The sequence below is a fragment of the Schistocerca americana genome, chromosome X (genome assembly GCF_021461395.2).
Source record: "Schistocerca americana isolate TAMUIC-IGC-003095 chromosome X, iqSchAmer2.1, whole genome shotgun sequence".
Lineage (NCBI taxonomy): Eukaryota > Metazoa > Arthropoda > Insecta > Orthoptera > Acrididae > Schistocerca > Schistocerca americana.
Genome location: NC_060130.1, coordinates 283,569,662 through 283,591,684, shown reverse-complemented (window position 1 = coordinate 283,591,684; position 22,023 = coordinate 283,569,662). Strand labels below are relative to the sequence as shown.

General features: G+C 43.7%; 1 protein-coding gene across 1 annotated transcript in view; it reads left to right on the top strand.

Moving 5' to 3' along the window:
* LOC124555964 (putative ammonium transporter 3) overlaps window positions 1-22,023 on the top strand; it is a 237,041-nt gene that overhangs the window by 62,972 nt on the left and 152,046 nt on the right. Inside the window, exon 4 of the mRNA XM_047130011.1 lies at window positions 11,094-11,229. Coding sequence (XP_046985967.1) covers window positions 11,094-11,229 — 136 coding nt within the window. The remainder of the gene's footprint in view (window positions 1-11,093; window positions 11,230-22,023) is intronic.

Genomic DNA, 22,023 nt, shown 5'->3' with positions numbered 1-22,023 from the left:
GAATTAAGTTTAGTTGGCGAGCACAACAATGCACATAATACACGAAATGATACTGTTTACTTACAATTGTTTGGGCCCCTGTATATTGGCCGCGCATGATACAATCACCATCATAACTTTGAGATGTTACTCTTTCTTTCCGTTTTTATACAACAGCGGCGAGGACACTTTCAATGCATACTGCTAAGGACCAAACATCGTCACCAGATGGATTTAAGAATGTCCGAAATCTTTCAATAGGCTGTCCAGTAGATAACAGATAGCGAAATACTACAACCAACTGAAATTTAGGTACATTACAGTTTCCTCGGCTATCACAGACATAAATCCTGCCTTTGCTGTATCTGCATTAATTGTCTCACGACATACATCTAACATACATTCTAGAAAATCATTTTTTATATCTTTTGATGCTCCTTAAAAGATTGTAACAATGTATATGTCCTGTTTTACAACTGTAACTAAAGCTGAAGTGAAATTTTTAGCCGTCTGGATATTCCAGAATTTTCAAATTCTGCTGTTTCATCATGTCACCGCAGAACTTAATATAATCAATTATTTTGGGAAGAACATAGCGATTTTTCCTTAAATTGGTACTGTGTGTTTTTATATTCTGTCTAAAAGCTGAGCTAAGCTGCTGCCTAATTTCTGTTTCTCAGAGGACTGATAAATCTAATAAGGATTTTTATGTGGAATAGATTCCTCATGCTTCTTAACCTTCTGTGTTAGATGATTTAGATCTGACACCATTGCATCTCCAGCTGGTATCTCTTCCCTAAGCAGACAAAAAGCGCGGAAACCAAAGTAGTTTATACGAGGGCAGTTCAATAAGTAATGCAACACATTTTTTTTCTGAAACAGGGGTTGTTTTATTCAGCATTGAAATACACCAGGTTATACCCCAATCTTTTAGCTACACAACACTATTTTTCAACGTAATCTCCATTCAATGCTACGGCCTTATGCCACCTTGAAATGAGGGCCTGTATGCCTGCACGGTACCATTCCACTGGTCGATGTCGGAGCCTACGTCGTACTGCATCAATAACTTCTTCATCATCCGCGTAGTGCCTCCCACGGATTGCGTCCTTCATTGGGCCAAACATATGGAAATCCGACGGTGCGAGATCGGGGCTGTAGGGTGCATGAGGAAGAACAGTCCACTGAAGTTTTGTGAGCTCCTCTCGGGTGCGAAGACTTGTGTGAGGTCTTGCGTTGTCATGAAGAAGGAGAAGTTCGTTCAGATTTTTGTGCCTACGAACACGCTGAAGTCGTTTCTTCAATTTCTGAAGAGTAGCACAATACACTTCAGAGTTGATCGTTTGACCATGGGGAAGGACATCGAACAGAATAACCCCTTCAGCGTCCCAGAAGACTGTAACCATGACTTTACCAGCTGAGGGTATGGCTTTAAACTTTTTCTTGGTAGGGGAGTGGGTGTGGCGCCACTCCATTGATTGCCGTTTTGTTTCAGGTTCGAAGTGATGAACCCACGTTTCATCGCCTGTAACAATCTTTGACAAGAAATTGTCACCCTCAGCCACATGACGAGCAAGCAATTCCGCACAGATGGTTCTCCTTTGTTCTTTATGGTGTTCGGTTAGACAACGAGGGACCCAGCGGGAACAAACCTTTGAATATCCCAACTGGTGAACAATTGTGACAGCACTACCAACAGAGATGTCAAGTTGAGCACTGAGTTGTTTGATGGTGATCCGTCCATCATCTCGAACGAGTGTGTTCGCACGCTCCGCCATTGCAGGAGTCACAGCTGTGCACGGCCGGCCCGCACGCGGGAGATCAGACAGTCTTCCTTGACCTTGCGGCGATGATGACACGCGGTTTGCCCAACGACTCACCGTGCTTTTGTCCACTGCCAGATCACCGTAGACATTCTCCAAGCGCCTATGAATATCTGAGATACCCTGGTTTTCCGCCAAAAGAAACTCGATCACTGCCCGTTGTTTGCAACGCACATCCGTTACAGACGCCATTTTAACAGCTCCGTACAGCGCTGCCACCTGTCGGAAGTCAATGAAACTATACGAGACGAAACGGGAATGTTTGAAAATATTCCACAAGAAATTTCCGGTTTTTTCAACCAAAATTGGCCGAGAAAAAAAATGTGTTGCATTACTTATTGAACTGCCCTCGTATGTAGAGCTGGAGCCGCAAATCGAACTATTTCCCGTACTTATATTTACATTAAATGACCTGCAAAATATTTTTCCTCGGCTTTTCTGTACTAGTTTCATTACGAGCTGAGACACTGACCTACCACGCTTCTTGATTTTACACTCCTCTTCCAAACTTAAAGCGGAGAAATTTGTTTCTACAAAGATACTGAAAGTTGTCCATTCTTCTTCAAAAACGACCTCCAAGAACAGATGAATATGTATATGGACACTGAAAGCACAATAAATAACTGAATACACTATTAAGCGATTGTAAGAAAATCACTCCATTACAATTACAAGATCTATTGGCAACAAACAGAAATGACCTATTTGAGGATGTCCTCATTGAAACTGGTATCAGTGATCTACATCTACATCAGCATTTACATGGATACTCTGCAAATCACATTTAAGTGCCTGGCAAAGGGATCATCGAACCACCTTCACGCCGGCCGAAGTGGCCGTGCGGTTAAAGGCGCTGCAGTCTGGAACCGCAAGACCGCTACGGTCGCAGGTTCGAATCCTGCCTCAGGCATGGATGTTTGTGATGTCCTTAGGTTAGTTAGGTTTAACTAGTTCTAAGTTCTAGGGGACTAATGACCTCAGCAGTTGAGTCCCATAGTGCTCAGAGCCATTTGAACCAACCACCTTCACAATTCTCTATTACTCCAATCTTGTACAGCGCTCGGACAGAACGAATACCTGCTCGTATATCTTTCCGTATGAACTCTGAGTTCCTTTATTTTATCTTGGTGATCGTTTCTCCCTATGTAGGTCGATGTCAACAAAAATTTTCCCTTTCGGAGGAGAAAGTTGCTGATTGGAATTTCGTGAGAAGATCCCGTCGCAACGAAAACACCTTTCTTTTAATGATGTCCAGCCCAAATCCTGTATGATTTCAGTGACACTGTCTCCCATATTTCGCTATAATACAAAACGTGCTACCCTTCTTTTAACTTTTTCGATGTACTCCGTCAGTCCTATCTGGTAAGGATGCCACAACGTGCATCAGTATTCTAAAAGAGGACGGACAAGCGTAGTGTAGGCAGCCTCCTTATTAGTAGGTCTGTTACATTTTCTAAGTGTCCTGGCAATAAAAGACAGTCTTTGGTTAGCCTTCCCCAAAACATTTTCTATGTGTTCCTTCCAATTTAAGTTGTTCGTAATTGTAATTCCTAGGTATTTAGTTGAATTTACGGCCTTCAGATTTGACTGATTTATCGTGTAACCGAAGATTAACGAATTCCTTTTAGCAATCATGTGGATGACCTCACACTTTTCATTATTTAGGGTCAACAGCCAATTTTCGCACCATTAAGATATCTTTATTAAATCGTTTTGCAATTTGTTTTGAACTTCTGATGACTTTATTAGTAGATAAACGACAGCGTCATCTGCAAACAACCTAAGACGGCTGCTCAGATTGTCTCCCAAATCGTGTATATAGATAAGGAACAGCAAAGGGCCTCCAACACTACCTTGGGGAAGGCCAGAAATCAATTCTGTTTTACTCTGTGTGTCTTTCCGTCAGTTACTATGAACTGTGACATCTCTGACAGGAAATCACAAATCCGGCCACATAACGGAGACGATATTCCATAATCACACGATTTCACTACAAGCAGCATGTGTGGTACAGTGCCACAAGCCTTCCGGAAATCCAGAAATATGGAATGAATCTGAAATCCCTTGTCAATAGCACTCAACACTTCATGCGAATAAAGAGCTAGTTCTGTTTTATAAGAATGATGTTTTCTAAATACATGTTGAATTTGTGTCAATAGACCATTTTCTTTGGGGTAATTCATAATGTTCGAACACAATGTATGTTCCAAAAATCCTGCTGCATATCGACGTTAATGGTATGGGCCTGTAATTTAGTGGATTATTCCTACTACGTTTCTTGAGTATTGGTGTGACCTATGCGACTTTCCAGTCATTGGCTACGGATCTTTCGTCGAGCGAACGGTTGCATATGATTGTTAAGTATGGAGCTAATGCATCAGCATACTCTGAAAGGAACCTGATTGGTTTACAGTCTGGACCAGAAGACTTGCTATTATTAAATGATGTAAGTTACCTCACTACTCCGAGGATATTTACTTCTGCGTTACTCATGTTGGCAGCTTTTCTTGATTAGAATTCTGGAATATTTACTTCGTCTTCTTTTGTGAAGGAATTTCGGAAGGCTGTGTTTAGTAACTCTCCTTTGGCAGCACTGTCTTCGATAGTATCTCCATTGCTATCGCGCAGAGAAGGCATTGATTGTTTCTTGCCGCTAACATACTTCACATACGACCAGAATCTCTTTGGATTTTCTGCCAGGTTTCGAGACAAAGTTTCGTTGTGGTAACTGTTCTAAGCATCTCGTATGGAAGTCCGCGCTAAATTTCGAGCTTCTGTAAAAGATCACCAGTCTTGGGATTTTGCGTCTGTTTAAATTTGGCTTGTTTGTTTCGTTGTTTCTGCAACAGTGTTCTGACCCGTTTTGTGTACCAAGGAGGATCAGCTCCGTCGTTTGTTAATGTATTTGGTATAAATCTCTCAATTGCTGCCGATACTATTTCTCTGAATTCAAGCCACATCTGGCCTACGCTTATATTATTAATGTGGAAGGAGTGGAGATTGTCACTCGGGAAGGCATCAAGTGAATTTTTATCTGCTTTTTCGAATAGGTATATTTTTCGTTTATTTTTGGATTATTTGGGGGTTACAACATTCAATCTCGCTACGACAGTCCTGTGTTCACTAATCCCTGTATCTGTTTTGATGCTCGTTATTAACTCAGGATTATTTGTTGCTAAGAGATCAAGAGTGTTTTCACAATCGTTTCCTATTCACTTGGGCTCATGAACTAACTGCTCGAAATAATTTTCAGAGAATGCGTTTAGCACAATTTCGGATGATGTTTTATGCGTACCTCCGGAATTAAACATGTATATAGAAGCTAAATTAAAGTCACCACCAACTATAATCGTATGAGTCGGGTACGTGTTTGAAATCAAACTTAAATTTTCTTTGAACCTTTCAGCAACTGTATCATCTGAATTGGGAGGCCGATAAAAAGATCCAATTATTGTTTTGTGCCTTTTGTTTAAATTTTATTCTATTCATGATCATGGGGCAGATATAGTAGCAATCGGTACCAAAGTACAAAGGGCATCTAAAACAAATGGAAAGATATATGTGTTCAATAAACCTGACAAAGTAGTTGGAGTGTCATGTCTCAATGAGGAACGTGAAACTTTTAGCTCAGGACAGGAGCATATAGAGGAAATATGGCTCAAATTTAAAAGAATAGTTGATCAGGTACTGGATAGATATGAACCCAGTAGAACCGTTCATCGTGGTAGACACGCTCCATGGTATACAACAACTGTAAAGAAACTTCTAAAGAAACAAAGGCTACTGCTTAATAGGTATAAAACAAAGCATAGGGCTCTAGGTTAATGCTGAATGAAACGTCTTTGGATGTGAAGAGGGCAATGTGTGAGGAATTCCACGACTACAGTAGCGGAATATTATCAAATAGTCTTTCACAAAACTAAAAGATAATTCTGGTCATATGCAAAGGCTGTTGGCGACACCAAACTTAATGCCCATTCACTCATATTCGAAGCAGGAACCGAGTGAGGTGGTGCAGTGGTTAGCACACTTGACTCGTATTTGGGAGGACGACGGTTCAAACCAGTGGCCGGCCATCCAGATTTAGGTTTTCCGTGATTTCCCGAAATCGCTCCACGAAAATGCCGGGATGATTCCTTTGGAAGGACACGGCCAATTTCCTTCTGTTCTTAATACTTAATACTATCTGAGCTTGTGCTCCGTCTCTAATGATCTAATGACCCGCTGTCGACGGAATCTTCCCTCTTTTTAAAAAAAGACAGGAACTAAAATTGAGAGTATCACAGCAATTGCTTAAACCTGTTTTCAGATTTTCATTTACAAAAGAAAACCCAGAAGTTTAATTCTCGTAACACTGAACAGATGAGTGAAGCAGATATTAGTGCAGTTGCGTTGAGAAACAACTGAAATCGTTAAAGCTGATCAGTGTCCTAACGGCCCGATGGAATCCCTTTGAGATTGTATACCCAATTTTCAGTTGAGCTAGTCCATTTGTTAACTGTAATCTATCGTAGATCCCTCGAACAGAATACCGTGCCCACTAGTTGGAAGAAAGCACTGGTCACGACCGTCTGGAAGAAGGGTAGCAGAAGTAACGAAAACTACAGTCCAATATCCTTGGCATTCATTTGTTGTAGGCTCTGAGAACATATCCTGAGCTCAAACATAATGAGTAATCTCGAACAGAATGACTTCCCCCATTTTAACCAGCACGGATCTCGAAAACATTGATCATGTGAAACCCAAGTCGCACTTTTCTCACAGGAGGTACTAAAAGTCATAGATCAAGGCAGACAAATAAATGTATTGTTTCTGAATTTCCGGAAAGCATCTGCCTCGGTACCATAGAAACGCATATTATCAAAAGTACTATAGTAGGGGTACCAAAAGAAATTTGTGACTGGAGTGAGGATTTCCTGGTAGCAAGGAGGTAGCAAATTATCTTGCATTGAGAGTCATCAACAGATGTAGAAGTAACTTGGGGTGTACACCAGGGAAATGTGTGTTGGGTCCCTTGCTGTTCATGTTGCATATTGTTGCCCTCATAGACAATATTAATATTAAGCTCAGACTTTTCGCAGATGATGCTGTTATCTGTAATGAAATACAGTCGGAAAGAAACTGCATAAATACTAAGTCAAATATTTATAAGGTTTCAAAGGGGTGTAATGATTGGCAACTTGGTTTACATTTGTAGAAATGTAAAATTTTGCACTTTTAAACGCGATAAAACGTACTGTCCTATGACTAAATCACTGAGACACAATTGGCATCTGTAAACTCATACAAATACCTTAGTGTGCCACTCTCTAGAGACATGAATTGGAACGATCACATAGGCTCAGTCCAGGGTAAAGCAGGTAGCAAACCACAGTTTATTTGTAGAATACTAGGGAGATCAATCAGTCTACAAAAGAAGATTGCTTACAGATTACTCATGCGATCCATCCAAGAATATTGCCGAGTGTTTAGGACTCATACCAGATAGGACTCACACAAGATATTGAGCGTATACAGAAAAGAGCAGCACGAATGCTCACAGGTTTGGTTAGACCGGGAGGAGAGTGTCACAAAAGTGTTGAAAGAACTGTTCTGGCATACTCTTGGAGATGGACGGGAATCATTCTGAGAAAGCCTACTCACAAAGTTTCAAGAACCGGCTTTGAATGATGACTCCAGGAATATAATGTAACCCCCTGCATATCGCTCCCATAGGGATCGTGAGGACAGGATCATATTAATCACATTCTTCCTGTTGTGTTAGCAGAAGAGCTAACACCGTGTTACGAGTGGAGGCCGAAATGCGCGCGTTTTAGCTCACGCAGGCTGGCGTGAAGAGGGAAGAATTATACTGACGTGAGGTCTGGAACATGACAAGGAATGAGAATTCAGAAAGCGGACGTAATTAGTTTGATACTTAACTTTAATCCATTAATGATGAACGTCGCTCTTGACGGTACATGAGTCACAATATTATCTGTTCAGAAGACCTTCTTGAAGATATTTCTTATAGTAACTGAATATGGCGCCTTGCTAGGTCGTAGCAAATGACGTAGCTGAAGGCTATGCTAACTGTCGTCTCTGCAAATGAGAGCGTATGTAGACAGTGAACCATCGCTAGCAAAGTCGACTGTACAACTGGGTCGTGTGCTAGGGAGTCTCTCTAGACTAGACTTCGCGTGTGGCGGCGCTCGGTCTGCAATCACTGATAGTGGCGACACGCGGGTCCGATGTATACTAACGGACCGCGGCCGATTTAAAGGCTACCACCTAGCAAGTGTGGTGTCTGGCGGTGGCACCACACTTCCCTCGCTCCATACGCGAATAGAAGGGGGAAAAGCCCTAACAACTGGTACAATAGGACGTACCCTCTACCACGCACTCCACAGTGATTTGTGGATTAACAATGTCGATGTAAGATCTAGGAGACACACGTTCTAACTGCTTCGGTGGTGCATTACAGTCTTTCAGTTCGGATCAATTTGTGCGAGCTGGTTTTTCCACCAACACAAATGCGCATATTACTACCAACGTTTCCTCTAGCCCTTCCCTGCCGAAGGAACACACATAAGCTTACTCACGGAGATTCAGAAGAGAACTGAATCGTGGCAGTACATGGACAACGCTTTGTCACGTACGCGTGCTATCTGAACGACTTCAAAGTTTTTCATACAATGAAAACACTTTGAGAAAATAGATAAAGTGGTCTAATACGAGAAAGAAACGATGAATGATTGTGCAGATTATAGATGTATTTATTTAAACAATCATCTTTTTTGCTTGGGTTCAGTGAACCACTGAATACAGCAAATATGAGGTCTGAGGTATCCTGTCACGGTCCAAGCGGCTGCCTCCGTTGGAGGTTCGAGTCCTCCCTCGGGCATGGGTGTGTGTGTCGTCCTTAGCGTAAGTTACTTTAAGTTAGATTAAGTAGTGTGTAAGCTTAGGGACCGATGACCTAAGCAGTTTGGTCCCATAAGACCTTATCACAAATTTCCAATACATAGGATGTGCGGCCATTGCTTCGTAGTTTTCATTAATGTACTCAGAAGACCTCTCCTGAAGTCTCCTCTCCTGGTGTGAGTACAAAAACTCTTCTTCAACAGGCTGTGTAATTTTAGATGGTAGACAGAAACAACGTTTTGCACCACTTGGTTAGGAATAGTCTACTGTAGTAAACTCACAAGAAAGAAATGTGCCATAATAGACTGACGGAAAAAATCGAAACACCAAGAAAGAGTTGTGCGACAAAGCGAAAGCTGGATGCGTATTTCTATATCTGAAAGACAATGTCTATTCGAATTTCACCCCAGTGGTGCTAGGAGCACCACTATGAGAGTGCAAACCAAGTTCGCTTTAAATATACGCTGTAAAGGTCGTGAGCGTTAGTTACCTTTGAAATTGGACTTGGTGAGCTGATGTTGGTCAAGAATGCCCTTAAAGCCACAAAGACGACATTATAAACACCTCACTGAGTTTGAACGAGGTTGTGTAATAGGGCTACGAGAAGCTGAATGATCCCTCTGTGGTACTGCAGAAAGACTTGGCAGGGATTTAGCCACTGTACATAATTGCTGGCAGCGGTGGACACCAGAGTGTACGGTCGTAAGAAGACCGGGCTCCGGACGACCACGTGACACTACCGAGAACGAAGACCATCGTGTTCGGTATATGGCTCTGGCATGTCGTTCTGCGTCTGCAGCAACAATTTTTTCCGTAGTTGGCACCACGGTGACACAACGAACTCTTAGGAATCGGTTACTTCAATGATAGTTCCGAGCCAGACGCCCTGTAGTGTGCATTACACTGATCACAAACCACCAAATTCAGTAGTGTAAGTGAGAGCTCATTGAAGGGCGGGGTGGGGGTCTGTTATGCCTCGTTGCCAGTGACGGTCGTGTGTTGGTCAGGAGGAGGCTAGTTGAGGGTCTGTAACCAACCTGTCTGTGTGCTAGACACATTGGGCCCATACATGAAGCTTTAGTCTGGAGTACGATTTCGTATGACAGCAGGGGCACTCTCGCGGTTATGCTACGCACCCCGACCGCAAACTTGTACGTCAGTCTGGTGATTCCATCTGTTGTGCTGCCATTCATGAACAGCAGTCTAGGGGGTGTTTTCCAACAGGATAACGCTTGCCCACATACCGCTGTTATAACCCAACGCGCTCTACAGACTGTCAACACGTTACCTTGGCCTCCTCGATCACCAGATCTGCCGCCAATCGCTTACATATGGAACATCATCGAACAACAACTCCAGCGTAATCCACAAACAGCATTAATCATCTCTTTATTGACCGACCAAGTGCAACAGGCATTGAACTCCACCCCATAAACTGATATCTGGCACCTGTACAACACAATGCATGCACGTTCACATGCTTGCATTCAACATTCTGGCTGTTACACCGGTTGTTAGTATACCAGCTCTTCGCATTTGCAATTGCTTATCTCGCGTTTACATGAACCTGTGATCTTGCAATGTTAATCATTTAAACATGTTACCTATACATGTATTACTGAAATTTTACTACTACTACTACTACTACTACTACTACTATGTGATCAGGCCCAGTGGACCGCACGCATCTACAAGTTTCCTCCTCCACTGTATTCTGTCCATTGCTGCTATCCGCCATCCGTTCACATTTATTGACACTTGGTTTAAATCTTCATGGAGTCCATCCCTCCAACGATTCTTGGGTCTCCCTGGCGGTCCCTTTCCTGTAGGTGTGAAATCCAGAAGCTTCCGAGGCCATCTGTGATCCTCCATCTGGGCCACATGGCCGGCCCACTGCATTCGTTTGGCTTTGACAGTTCTTGCTATGCTGGGCTGCTGGTATAGTTTCTCAAGCTCTTGGTTGTATCTGATCCTCCATTCCCCTGTATCTGCATCCAGAACCGGACCGTATATCTTCCGAAGCACTTGTCTCTCAAAAACAAGGAGCTTATGGAAGTCCTGTTTCCGGATACTCCATGTCTCACAGCCATATAGAACAACAGGCTGGATCAGGGTTTCGTACAGTCGAATCTTGAACTGTCTGGAGAGATATTTGGACTGAAGCAGTTGTGCTAGGCTTTGGTAAGATCGGTTTCCTGCTTGTATTCTGGCATTGATCTCTGCTTCACTACCCTACATTAACTATATTCTAATGTACCGATTTATTTCTCGTCATTTTATTTTCGTGTATCTCGTTGTGTTTTTGTGAGTAAAACTAGCACTAGCGAAATCAATGAACGTGAAACAGGAAACAATTGTCGGTTACCGGTTGCGCTACTATGTGTGTAGCTCTGGTGGGTGCGGTGATGCTGGGTCCCCGGCAGGGCCGCTACAGCGGTGGCAGGCTGCCCATGGCCTCTCCCGTCAACGCCGTCATGGGGCTCTTCGTGCTCTGGTGGGGCTGGCTCGCCTTCAATTCGGGCAGGTTAGTATTCAGCAGTGAGCTCTGTCTCCTCATGAGTAATACGTTAATATATGCGAAACTCGTTACATGCACACGAAATGTCTCAAATGAATCACGTGATTTTTTATCCTTGGGTATATCATCCCCTAAAACTCTAGACGCCAAGATATGCTATAAAAGAGCAAATACCATTTCCAGACTTAAACAAGCTCATCAAGCCAGACTTTTTACATGTAACCGGATAATGGCTGGGCCGTGACCTCATCACACCGCTGCCCAACATGACTGAGTCACGCTGGTATGTGTCACAGAGCTTCTACTGTTCTCTTTGTTTACCAATAAGACCCATACCTCTTCTCTTTTTAATCATTCTTCCTTTCTATTAAAGTTTTTGTGCTTTGAAAATATTATAGCCTCTCTGTACATACACTACTGGCCATTAAAATTGCTACACCAACAAGAAATGCAGATGATAAACGGGTATTCATTGGACAAATATACACTCCTGGAAATGGAAAAAAGAACACATTGACACCGGTGTGTCAGACCCACCATACTTGCTCCGGACACTGCGAGAGGGCTGTACAAGCAATGATCACACGCACGGCACAGCGGACACACCAGGAACCGCGGTGTTGGCCGTCGAATGGCGCTAGCTGCGCAGCATTTGTGCACCGCCGCCGTCAGTGTCAGCCAGTTTGCCGTGGCATACGGAGCTCCATCGCAGTCTTTAACACTGGTAGCATGCCGCGACAGCGTGGACGTGAACCGTATGTGCAGTTGACGGACTTTGAGCGAGGGCGTATAGTGGGCATGCGGGAGGCCGGGTGGACGTACCGCCAAATTGCTCAACACGTGGGGCGTGAGGTCTCCACAGTACATCGATGTTGTCGCCAGTGGTCGGCGGAAGGTGCACGTACCCGTCGACCTGGGACCGGACCGCAGCGACGTACGGATGCACGCCAAGACCGTAGGATCCTACGCAGTGCCGTAGGGGACCGCACCACCACTTCCCAGCAAATTAGGGATACTGTTGCTCCTGGGGTATCGGCGAGGACCATTCGCAACCGTCTCCATGAAGCTGGGCTACGGTCCCGCACACCGTTAGGCCGTCTTCCGCTCACGCCCCAACATCGTGCAGCCCGCCTCCAGTGGTGTCGCGACAGGCGTGAATGGAGGGACGAATGGAGACGTGTCGTCTTCAGCGATGAGAGTCGCTTCTGCCTTGGTGCCAATGATGGTCGTATGCGTGTTTGGCGCCGTGCAGGTGAGCGCCACAATCAGGACTGCATACGACCGAGGCACACAGGGCCAACACCCGGCATCATGGTGTGGGGATCGATCTCCTACACTGGCCGTACACCACTGGTGATCGTCGAGGGGACACTGATTAGTGCACAGTACATCCAAACCGTCATCGAACCCATCGTTTTACCATTCCTAGACCGGCAAGGGAACTTCCTGTTCCAACAGGACAATGCACGTCCGCATGTATCCCGTGCCACCCAACGTGCTCTAGAAGGTGTAAGTCAACTACCCTGGCCAGCAAGATCTCCGGATCTGTCCCCCATTGAGCATGTTTGGGACTGGATGAAGCGTCGTCTCACGCGGTCTGCACGTCCAGCACGAACGCTGGTCCAACTGAGGCGCCTGGTGGAAATGGCATGGCAAGCCGTTCCACAGGACTACATCCAGCATCTCTACGATCGTCTCCATGGGAGAATAGCAGCCTGCATTGCTGCGAAAGGTGGATATACACTGTACTAGTGCCGACATTGTGCATGCTCTGTTGCCTGTGTCTATGTGCCTGTGGTTCTGTCAGTGTGATCATGTGATGTATCTGACCCCAGGAATGTATCAATAAAGTTTCCCCTTCCTGGGACAATGAATTCACGGTGTTCTTATTTCAATTTCCAGGAGTGTATTATACTAGAACTGACATGTGATTACATTTTCACTCAATTTGGGTGCATAGATCCTGAGAAATCAGTACCCAGAACAACCACCTCTGGTCGTAATAACGGCCTTGATACGCCTGGGCATTGAGTCAAACAGAGCTTGGATAGCGTGTACAGGTACAGCTGCCCATGCAGCTTCAACACGATACCACAGTTCATCAAAAGTAGTGACTAGCGTATTGAGACGAGCCAGTTGCTCGGCCACCATTGAGCAGTCGTTTTCAATTGGTGAGAAATATGGAGAATGTGCTGGCCAGGGCAGCAGTCGAACATTTTCTGTATCCAGAAAGGCCTGTACAGGACCTGCAATATGCGGTCGTGCTTTATCCTGCTGAAATGTAGGGTTTTGCAGGGATCGAATGAAGGGTAGAGCCACGGGTCGTAAATGTAACGTCCACTGTTCAGAGTGCCCTCAAAGCGACCAAGAGGTAACCAATGGCACCCCATACCATCACGCCGGGTGATACGCCAATATGGCGATGACGAATTCACGCTTCCAATTTGTGTTCACCGCGATGTCGCCAAACACGGATGCGACCATTATGATACGGGGTTCATCCGAAAAAATGACGTTTTGCCATTCGTGCACCCAGGTTCGTCGTTGAGTACACCATCGCAGGCGCTCCTGTCTGTGATGCAGCGTCAAGGGTAACCGAAGCCATGGTCTCCATGCTGCTGCAAACGACGTCGAACTGTTCGTGCAGATGGTTATTGTCTTGCAAACGTCCCCATCTGTTGACTCAGGGATGGAGACGTGACTGCACGATCCGTTACAGCCATGCGGATAAGATTCCGGTCATTTCAACTGCAAGTGATACGAGGCCGTTGGGATCCAGAACGGCGCTCCGTTTTACCCTCCTGAACCCACCGATTCCATATTCTGCTAACAGTCATTGGATCTCGACCAACGAGCAACAGTGTCGCGATAGGATAAACCACAATCGCGATAGGCTACAATCAGACCTTTATCAAAGTCGGAAACGTGTTGGTACGCATTTCTCCTCCTTACAGGAGGCATCACAACAACGTTTCACCAGGCAACGCCGGTCAACTGCTGTTTGTGTATGAGAAATTGGTTGGAAACTTTCCTCATGTCAGCACGTTGTAGGTGTCGCCACCGGCCCCAACCTTGTGCGAATGCTCTGAAAATCTAATCTTTTGCATATCACAGAATCTTCTTCCTGTCGTTAAATTTCGCGTCTGTAGCACGTCTTCTTCGTGGTGTAGCAATTTTAATGGCCAGTAGTGTAGTAAAATATTCTTTATTTGACCTTAATAAAACTATAGCACAGGATAACCAAATTTTTTTACTCCCTCGGCCCAGTAAATATTCTGCTATTGTCGATTTATCTATGTTTCCTATACCACAATTGCTGTGTCTACGCGGTGGACTTGTACCCCCTGCTGGGGCGTGCACCGTTACGTATGGACAGTTTGGCTTGCTGAGCTTAGCTTTGACATTACTAGCTGAATTATTATAGCGTGTGATATTGTCTACAGCATTAGGATAGCAAACGTTAAGCCGGTCGGTGTGGCCGAGCGGTTCTAGGCGCTTCAGTCTGGAACTGCGCGACCGCTACGGTCGCAGGTTCGAATCCTGCCTCGGGCATGGATGTGTGTGATGTCCTTAGGTTAGTTAGGTTTAAGTAGTTCTGATTTCTAGGGGACTGATGACCTCAGATGTTAAGTCCCATAGTGCTCAGAGCCAGCAAACGTTAATCACAGGAACATGCCTTAGACGGCTGTCTGATGCCCATATAACAAATATCAACAAGGCTGCATATACGTGACTGAGTCTACAGAGAGGTGGTGTGTAAGAAGGCCAAGCAGTGACCTCAGTTGAATGACCGGGGAAGTCTAACGATACTTTCACGACAGTTTTCAGGGGTCATATCTCGAATTCTATTGATGACAGAAATATGGGGCCATGTGTTTTGGACAGACTTGGCATAGCGATCATTTGTATACTCTCGAACGAACGGGCCTGCTATAGCTCTCCTACAGTACAGAGTCGAAATCTAAACATTTCACACTTCCTCCAGTCCAGGCAATTTGAGAAAATCGGTTGTTTCCATTGCATTAGGTGTGGTCAACGGCGGGCCATAGTCGACTTAGGAAAGTACCATTACCTCTTGGGTGACTCCTGAAAAACCCGAAAAACCATGATTTATGTGTACGAAAAGTACCAGTTGTGGGGATCGCCACTTCTGTGATTTCTATTCGTGGCAGATCGTCAAAATGCTTACCATTTGTTCTTAAGATGATATTCTAGGGTAGCTTCGAATTTTTTTTCGATATCATTATCCGTTACCGAGAATCAGAGGTTCGAAGCTACCATGCTAATGCAGAAAACCTCAAAAACTGGTTTTATCCGTTTTGCACCGTGGGTCGCAATTATCTAAATAACTAACAATAGCAAATGGCTCAAATTTTAACTGTACCATCCTTCGACATTCACCCAGAAACACCATTTCCATGTTTTCGAATATTTGTATCCATTGTCAACATTCATAACGGGAATCATGATTTTTGGGTACCAGTTGCGGGAATGGTCACTTCTGTAATTTCTGTTCATGACAAATCGTCGAAATTTGTATCGTATGTTCTCAAGATGGTGTCATCAGGGAATCTTGAAACTTTTGTCGATATTATTATCCGTTACCGAGACCCAGAGGTTCATGTTACCGTACTTATGTACGAGGGCAGTTCAATAAGTAATGCAACACGTTTTTTTCTCGGCCAATTTTGGTTGAAGAAACCGGAAATTTCTTGTGGAATATTTTCAAACATTCCCGCTTCGTCTCGTATAGTTTCATTGACTTCCGACAGGTGGCAGCGCTGTACGGAGCTGTTAAAATGGCGTCTGTAACGGATGTGCGTTGCAAACAATGGGCAGTGATCGAGTTTCTTTTGGCGGAAAACCAGGGCGTCTCAGATATTCATAGGCGCTTGCAGAATGTCTACGGTGATCTGACAGTGGACAAAAGCACGGTGAGTCGTTGGGCAAACCGCGTGTCATCATCGCCGCAAGGTCAAGCAAGACTGTCTGATCTCCCGCGTGCGGGCCGGCCGTGCACAGCTGTGACTCCTGCAATGCCGGAGCGTGCGAACACACTCGTTCGAGATGATGGACGGATCACCATCAAACAACTCAGTGCTCAACTTGACATCTCTGTTGGTAGTGCTGTCACAATTGTTCACCAGTTGGGATATTCAAAGGTTTGTTCCCGCTGGGTCCCTCGTTGTCTAAGCGAACACCATAAAGAACAAAGGAGAACCATCTGTGCGGAATTGCTTGCCCGTCATGTGGCTGAGGGTGACAATTTCTTGTCAAAGATTGTTACAGGCGATGAAACATGGGTTCATCACTTCGAACCTGAAACAAAACGGCAATCAATGGAGTGGCGCCACACCCACTCCCCTACCAAGAAAAAGTTTAAAGCCATACCCTCAGCTGGTAAAGTCATGGTTACAGTCTTCTGGGATGCTGAAGGGGCTATTCTGTTCGATGTCCTTCCCCATGGTCAAACGATCAACTCTGAAGTGTATTGTGCTACTCTTCAGAAATTGAAGAAACGACTTCAGCGTGTTCGTAGGCACATAAATCTGAACGAACTTCTCCTTCTTCATGACAACGCAAGACCTCACACAACTCTTCGCACCCGAGAGGAGCTCACAAAACTTCAGTGGACTGTTCTTCCTCATGCACCCTACAGCCCCGATCTCGCACCGTCGGATTTCCATATGTTTGGCCCAATGAAGGACGCAATCCGTGGGAGGCACTACGCGGATGATGAAGAAGTTATTGATGCAGTACGACGTTGGCTCCGACATCGACCAGTGGAATGGTACCGTGCAGGCATGCAGGCCCTCATTTCAAGGTGGCGTAAGGCCGTAGCATTGAATGGAGATTACGCTGAAAAATAGTGTTGTGTAGCTAAAAGACTGGGGAATAACCTGATGCATTTCAATGCTGAATAAAACAACCCCTGTTTCAGAAAAAAATATGTTGCATTACTTATTGAACTGCCCTCGTATGTAAAATACCCAGTGTGAGGCGTGATTGTAGTTTTCACTGACGTAGTGAAAACGTGGCGAGGGTGCTAGAGGCATCGCAGTGATTCTGAGGTCACCAAACTATGTTTTTAGTGAGAAATGTTTCACCAATAAAACTTTATGATGCGCTGTTTCTGTGTAATTGACACATCACGGTATACAAATGCGATATGTCCAAAGTGGAACTGCAGTGTCAAAGCCGGCCGCTGTGACCGAGCAGTTCTACGCACTTCAGCCGGGAACCGCGCGACTGCTAAGGTCGGAGGTTCGAATCCTGCCTCGGGCATGGTTAGTTAGGTTTAAGTAGTTTTAAGTTCTAAGGGACTGATGACCTCAGATGTTAAGTCCCATAGTGCTCAGAGCCATTTGAACCATTTGAAGTGTCAAAAAAAAAAGGGGGAGGGCTAGAAAGGGTCTTAACGTGCCTGAAAAGAACTTAAAATGACAGCTGAAAATAGAGTAAAGCTGTAAAGTCTGAAAACTCATTAAAATAATTATAATAACTTTTTTATTATTTTAAGATACAAATCATAAGCCGTGCGTTTTCAGTGATTTACGATCGGTGGACAAAGCATCCAGAAAAAATCTAAAGGAGATAAATGTATCGAAGTATGTATGTACATAAATAAACAGTCAAAGCTTTACTGACCTATATAATTTGTTTTATACAAGCAGAAAACCTACGTTTATAGCATTTGTAGACTCAGAGAAAGGTTTTGAGAATGTTTACTGTAATACTCCCTTCAAAGTTGTGAATGTAGCAGGGGTAAAATACAGCTACCGAAAGTCTATTTGTAACTTGTACAGAAACCACACGGCAGTTATAAGAGTAGAGGGATATGAAAAGGAAGCAGTGGTTGAGAAGTGAGTGAGACATGTTTGTAGCCTATCCCCGGTGTTAGTCAATCTGCACACTCAACAAGCGGTAAAGCAAACCAAATAAAGTTTGGCGGCCGGCTGCCCTTGGGCTCTCACGTCAACGCCGCTTTCAGACTTAAGCAAGATCATCAAGCCAAGCCTTGCACATATAACAGCACAATTGGTGGATTGTGACGTCATCAGACCGCTACCCAACATCACTGACTCACACTGACGTGTTTCACAGAGCTTCTACTGTTCTCTTTGTTTACTAACAAGACCGATAACATTTTTAATTTTAATCAATCTTCCTTTCTGTTAAAGTTTTTGTGCTTTTAAATTTTTATGGCCCCTTCGTACATCTTAACATATTAATTATTAGACCTAAGTAAAACTAAAGTATCGGAGAACTAAATTTTGTAGCTCCCTGGACCCAGTACATTATCTACTACTATCGATTTACCAGTGTTTCCCAGAGCACAACTGTTCCTGTGTCCTCTAAGCCGGTTTTTAATGTTTCTTTCAGAAGTTCAAGTACACGTGATCACCTATGCAATGGGCTTCGTACATCCCTGGTGTGGTGTGCACGGTTACATATGGACAGGAATTAAAGTCCAGAGAAAGAAATAAGAACTTTGTGGTTTTCCAATGCAGTATAATTCTGTCAGAGACAGCAAAGGACCTGGAAGAGCAGTTAAACGGAATGGGCAGTGTCTTGAAAGGAGGATATAAGATGAACATCAACAAAAGCAAAACAAGGATAATGGAATGTAGTCGAATTAAATCAGGTGATGCTGAGGAAATTAGATTAGGAAACGAGGCGCTTAAAGTAGTAGATGAGTTTTGCTATTTGGGAAGCAAAATAACTGATGGCGCTAGAAGTAGGGAGGTTATAAAATCGCGAGAAAAACATTTATAAAAAATAGAATTTGTTGTTAACATCGAATACAGATTTAAGTGTTAGGAAATTTTTTCTGAAAGTATTTGTATGGAGTGTAGCCACGTATGGAAGTGAAACATGGGCGATAAACAGTTTAGACAAGAAGAGAATAGAAGATTTTGAAATGTGGTGCTACAGAAAAATGCTGAAGTTTAAACGAGTAGATCACTGAACTGAGGAGGTACTGAACAGAACTGGGAAGAAAAAATGTATGTTGCAGTACTTATTCGGAGATGAAGGGGCTTTCAGGAGGTAGAGTAGCATGGGGTGTTGCATCAAACCAGTCTTCGGACTGAAAATCACAATAAAATAAGGAGCACACACTGCTGTACCAGGTTAAAGTAGGAAACCAGCTGAAAAATGCTCATATTTACTTCATTTTACAACCCTCCGGTAATAGCAAAACCCTGGAAAACGTTTGCCAGCTTTAGCTCAGGTGATCACAACGCATTGCCACTTGAGACTGTAACCTACAGTGGACGTTTTTGCACTCATACTGGCGATCATAAGGTTATTCAGTATCGTAATTTGGCTTTCAGTGTGAAATATTTTCGATGAACTGTGTGTACACCACACAGTAAAGACAGCGTTGTAACCGGTGCTCGCACACCGTATGACGTGGGGAATATTAAGTATGTAATCTACGATTGCGGGCGAAATTTAGGAGGTCGGGCCATAAATGGCTACAAAACGGAGCATAAATGGAAAAGTTTAACACTTCTGACACTTTGTTCCCTTTGGATATAATAGACGGGTGAAAGAAGTGGAGGAAACTCAAACATTTCTGCAACATATGGGATAAGTGCTAGGGAAGAAATTGGATCAGAAAATAGTTTATCGGTTCATGTAAGATCGTTTTAAAATGGATTATTTGCCACATTTAGGAATTCCAACAGCTGTATCTCTGTCACGCTAGAGAAAAAACGTTGGTCTCCTAGGAGCCTGGAATCTTGAACCAACGCAGCCTCGGCTTTGCAGTGAGATGATGGTTCCAAAGACCTAACGAACAACTGCGTCATTCGGTGCTCCCTTATTCTGCTAGTGATCGCTAAGACAGATAATTTGCAATGAAATGATGAAATTAATTCTAGTGTCTACATGGAATGGCCCTCCTGGTCTAGAAAAATACATTTGACATTTGGATGCCACACCTTAAGTGCAAAGCGTTCAGAATATTTAATTAAAGTACCGGGGAAAAAAATGGTTCAAATGGCTCTGAGCACTATGGGAGTTAACTTCTTTGATCATCAGTCCCCTAGAACATAGAACTACTTAAACCTAACTAACCTAAGGACATCACACACATCTATACCCGAGGCAGAATTCGAACCCGCAACCGTAGCGGTCGCGCGGTTCCAGACTGTAACGCCTAGAACCGCTTGGCCACTCCAGCCGGCGTACCGGGGAAAGTTCAGTTGAATTTAGAAGAATAATTCTGTGTCACTCCAGGAAGTAACTCAATTATCAGAAGGTTGCGATTTCCACGCCTGATGTCATTCTTAAGTCGGCTATCAATTCAGGAGTAATGCTTGCATTTCGAAGACGCGGTAGAATCCCCAGATGTTCGTGTGAGACACTGTCTGTAAATGTCACTCCAGGCAACTTTTTCAAAAAATTTCCTTTCATTAAAGACTTCCTGTAAGTTAGTTGTTATTATAACGAGATATAAGTTATTTTAAGTGCTCTGAGCACTATGGGACTCAACATCTGAGGTCATCAGTCCCCTAGAACTTAGAACTACTTAAACCTAACTAACCTAAGGACATCACACACATCCATACCCGAGGCAGGATTCGAACCTGCGACCGTAGCGGTCACGCGGTTCCAAACTGAAGCGCCTAGAACCGCACGGCCACACCGGCCGGCAAGTTACTTTATTGTTTACTTTCAACGTAACAGTCTATTCAAACAATTAATCCTCGATAATTCTCATATGAATATTCCGATAACCTAGAGATTAAGACGAAAATAGTATAATGACAGCTATGATGAGGAGAGCTGACCAGTTAATTTCCCCCGCTCTTAATTTATGGCGTTTAGGAATGCTTATAGACATTTGCTCACACGTGTCGTATTTCAGTAATCTATCAATTTGGTAGCAGCTTCCAACGTGTCTTTGAAATGCAAGATTTAATCCTGGATAGCTGGCGTGCTCAAGAATCTTATCGGGCTTGGAAACGTATACCTTCCTGCTGCGGAGATGACTGGGATTTAGTAACATTATAGAATATTTATGGCAGTCCCCTGATACTTTGCTAATGTAGTTATTTCCTGGAGTGACACAGAATTATCCTGCTAATTTCACTTGGTATTTCTCAGTATTTCAATTAAATATTCTGAAAGCTTCTCATTTAGGGTGTGTCATCCAATTTTCAAACGCATTTTTCTAGACCGGGAAGGTCATTTCACGCAGAAACTACAACTAATTTCGTTTTTTCATTACGAATTATCTGTCTTAGGACAATAAGGGAGAACTAAATACCGCAGTTGTTCTCTAGTTCTGTGGAAACGTCATCATACGGTAAAGCCGAGGCTGCGTTCGTTTTAGGTTCCAGGCTAGTGGGAGACCAGCGTTTGTATCTTACTTGACAGAGGTACAGCTGTTGAGCTTTCTAAATGTAGTGTATAATTCATTTCAAAACGATCCTACATGAATTGAGAAATGTATTTTCCGACGTGATTTTTTCAATAGCACTCACCCTATATGCGGTAAAAATGTTTGAGCTTCCTTCACTCCTTTATGAAACCCAAAGAGAATAAAATGTCAGAAATGTTAAACTTTTTTTCCGTTTAAAGCTCCGTTTTCTAACGCATCAATAACGGTACTCATAACCTTCAAAAATGCAATGGTCAAGTTGTCATCGCAAGAACAATACCTGAACCTGAAATAAAAAGTTAAGATTGATAAGTACGGTTATAGCAACCTGAATACCAACATGCCAAACAAAATCGCTATGAATTTATACACTGACCTCCTTTTTCATGATAAATTTTGCCCACAGT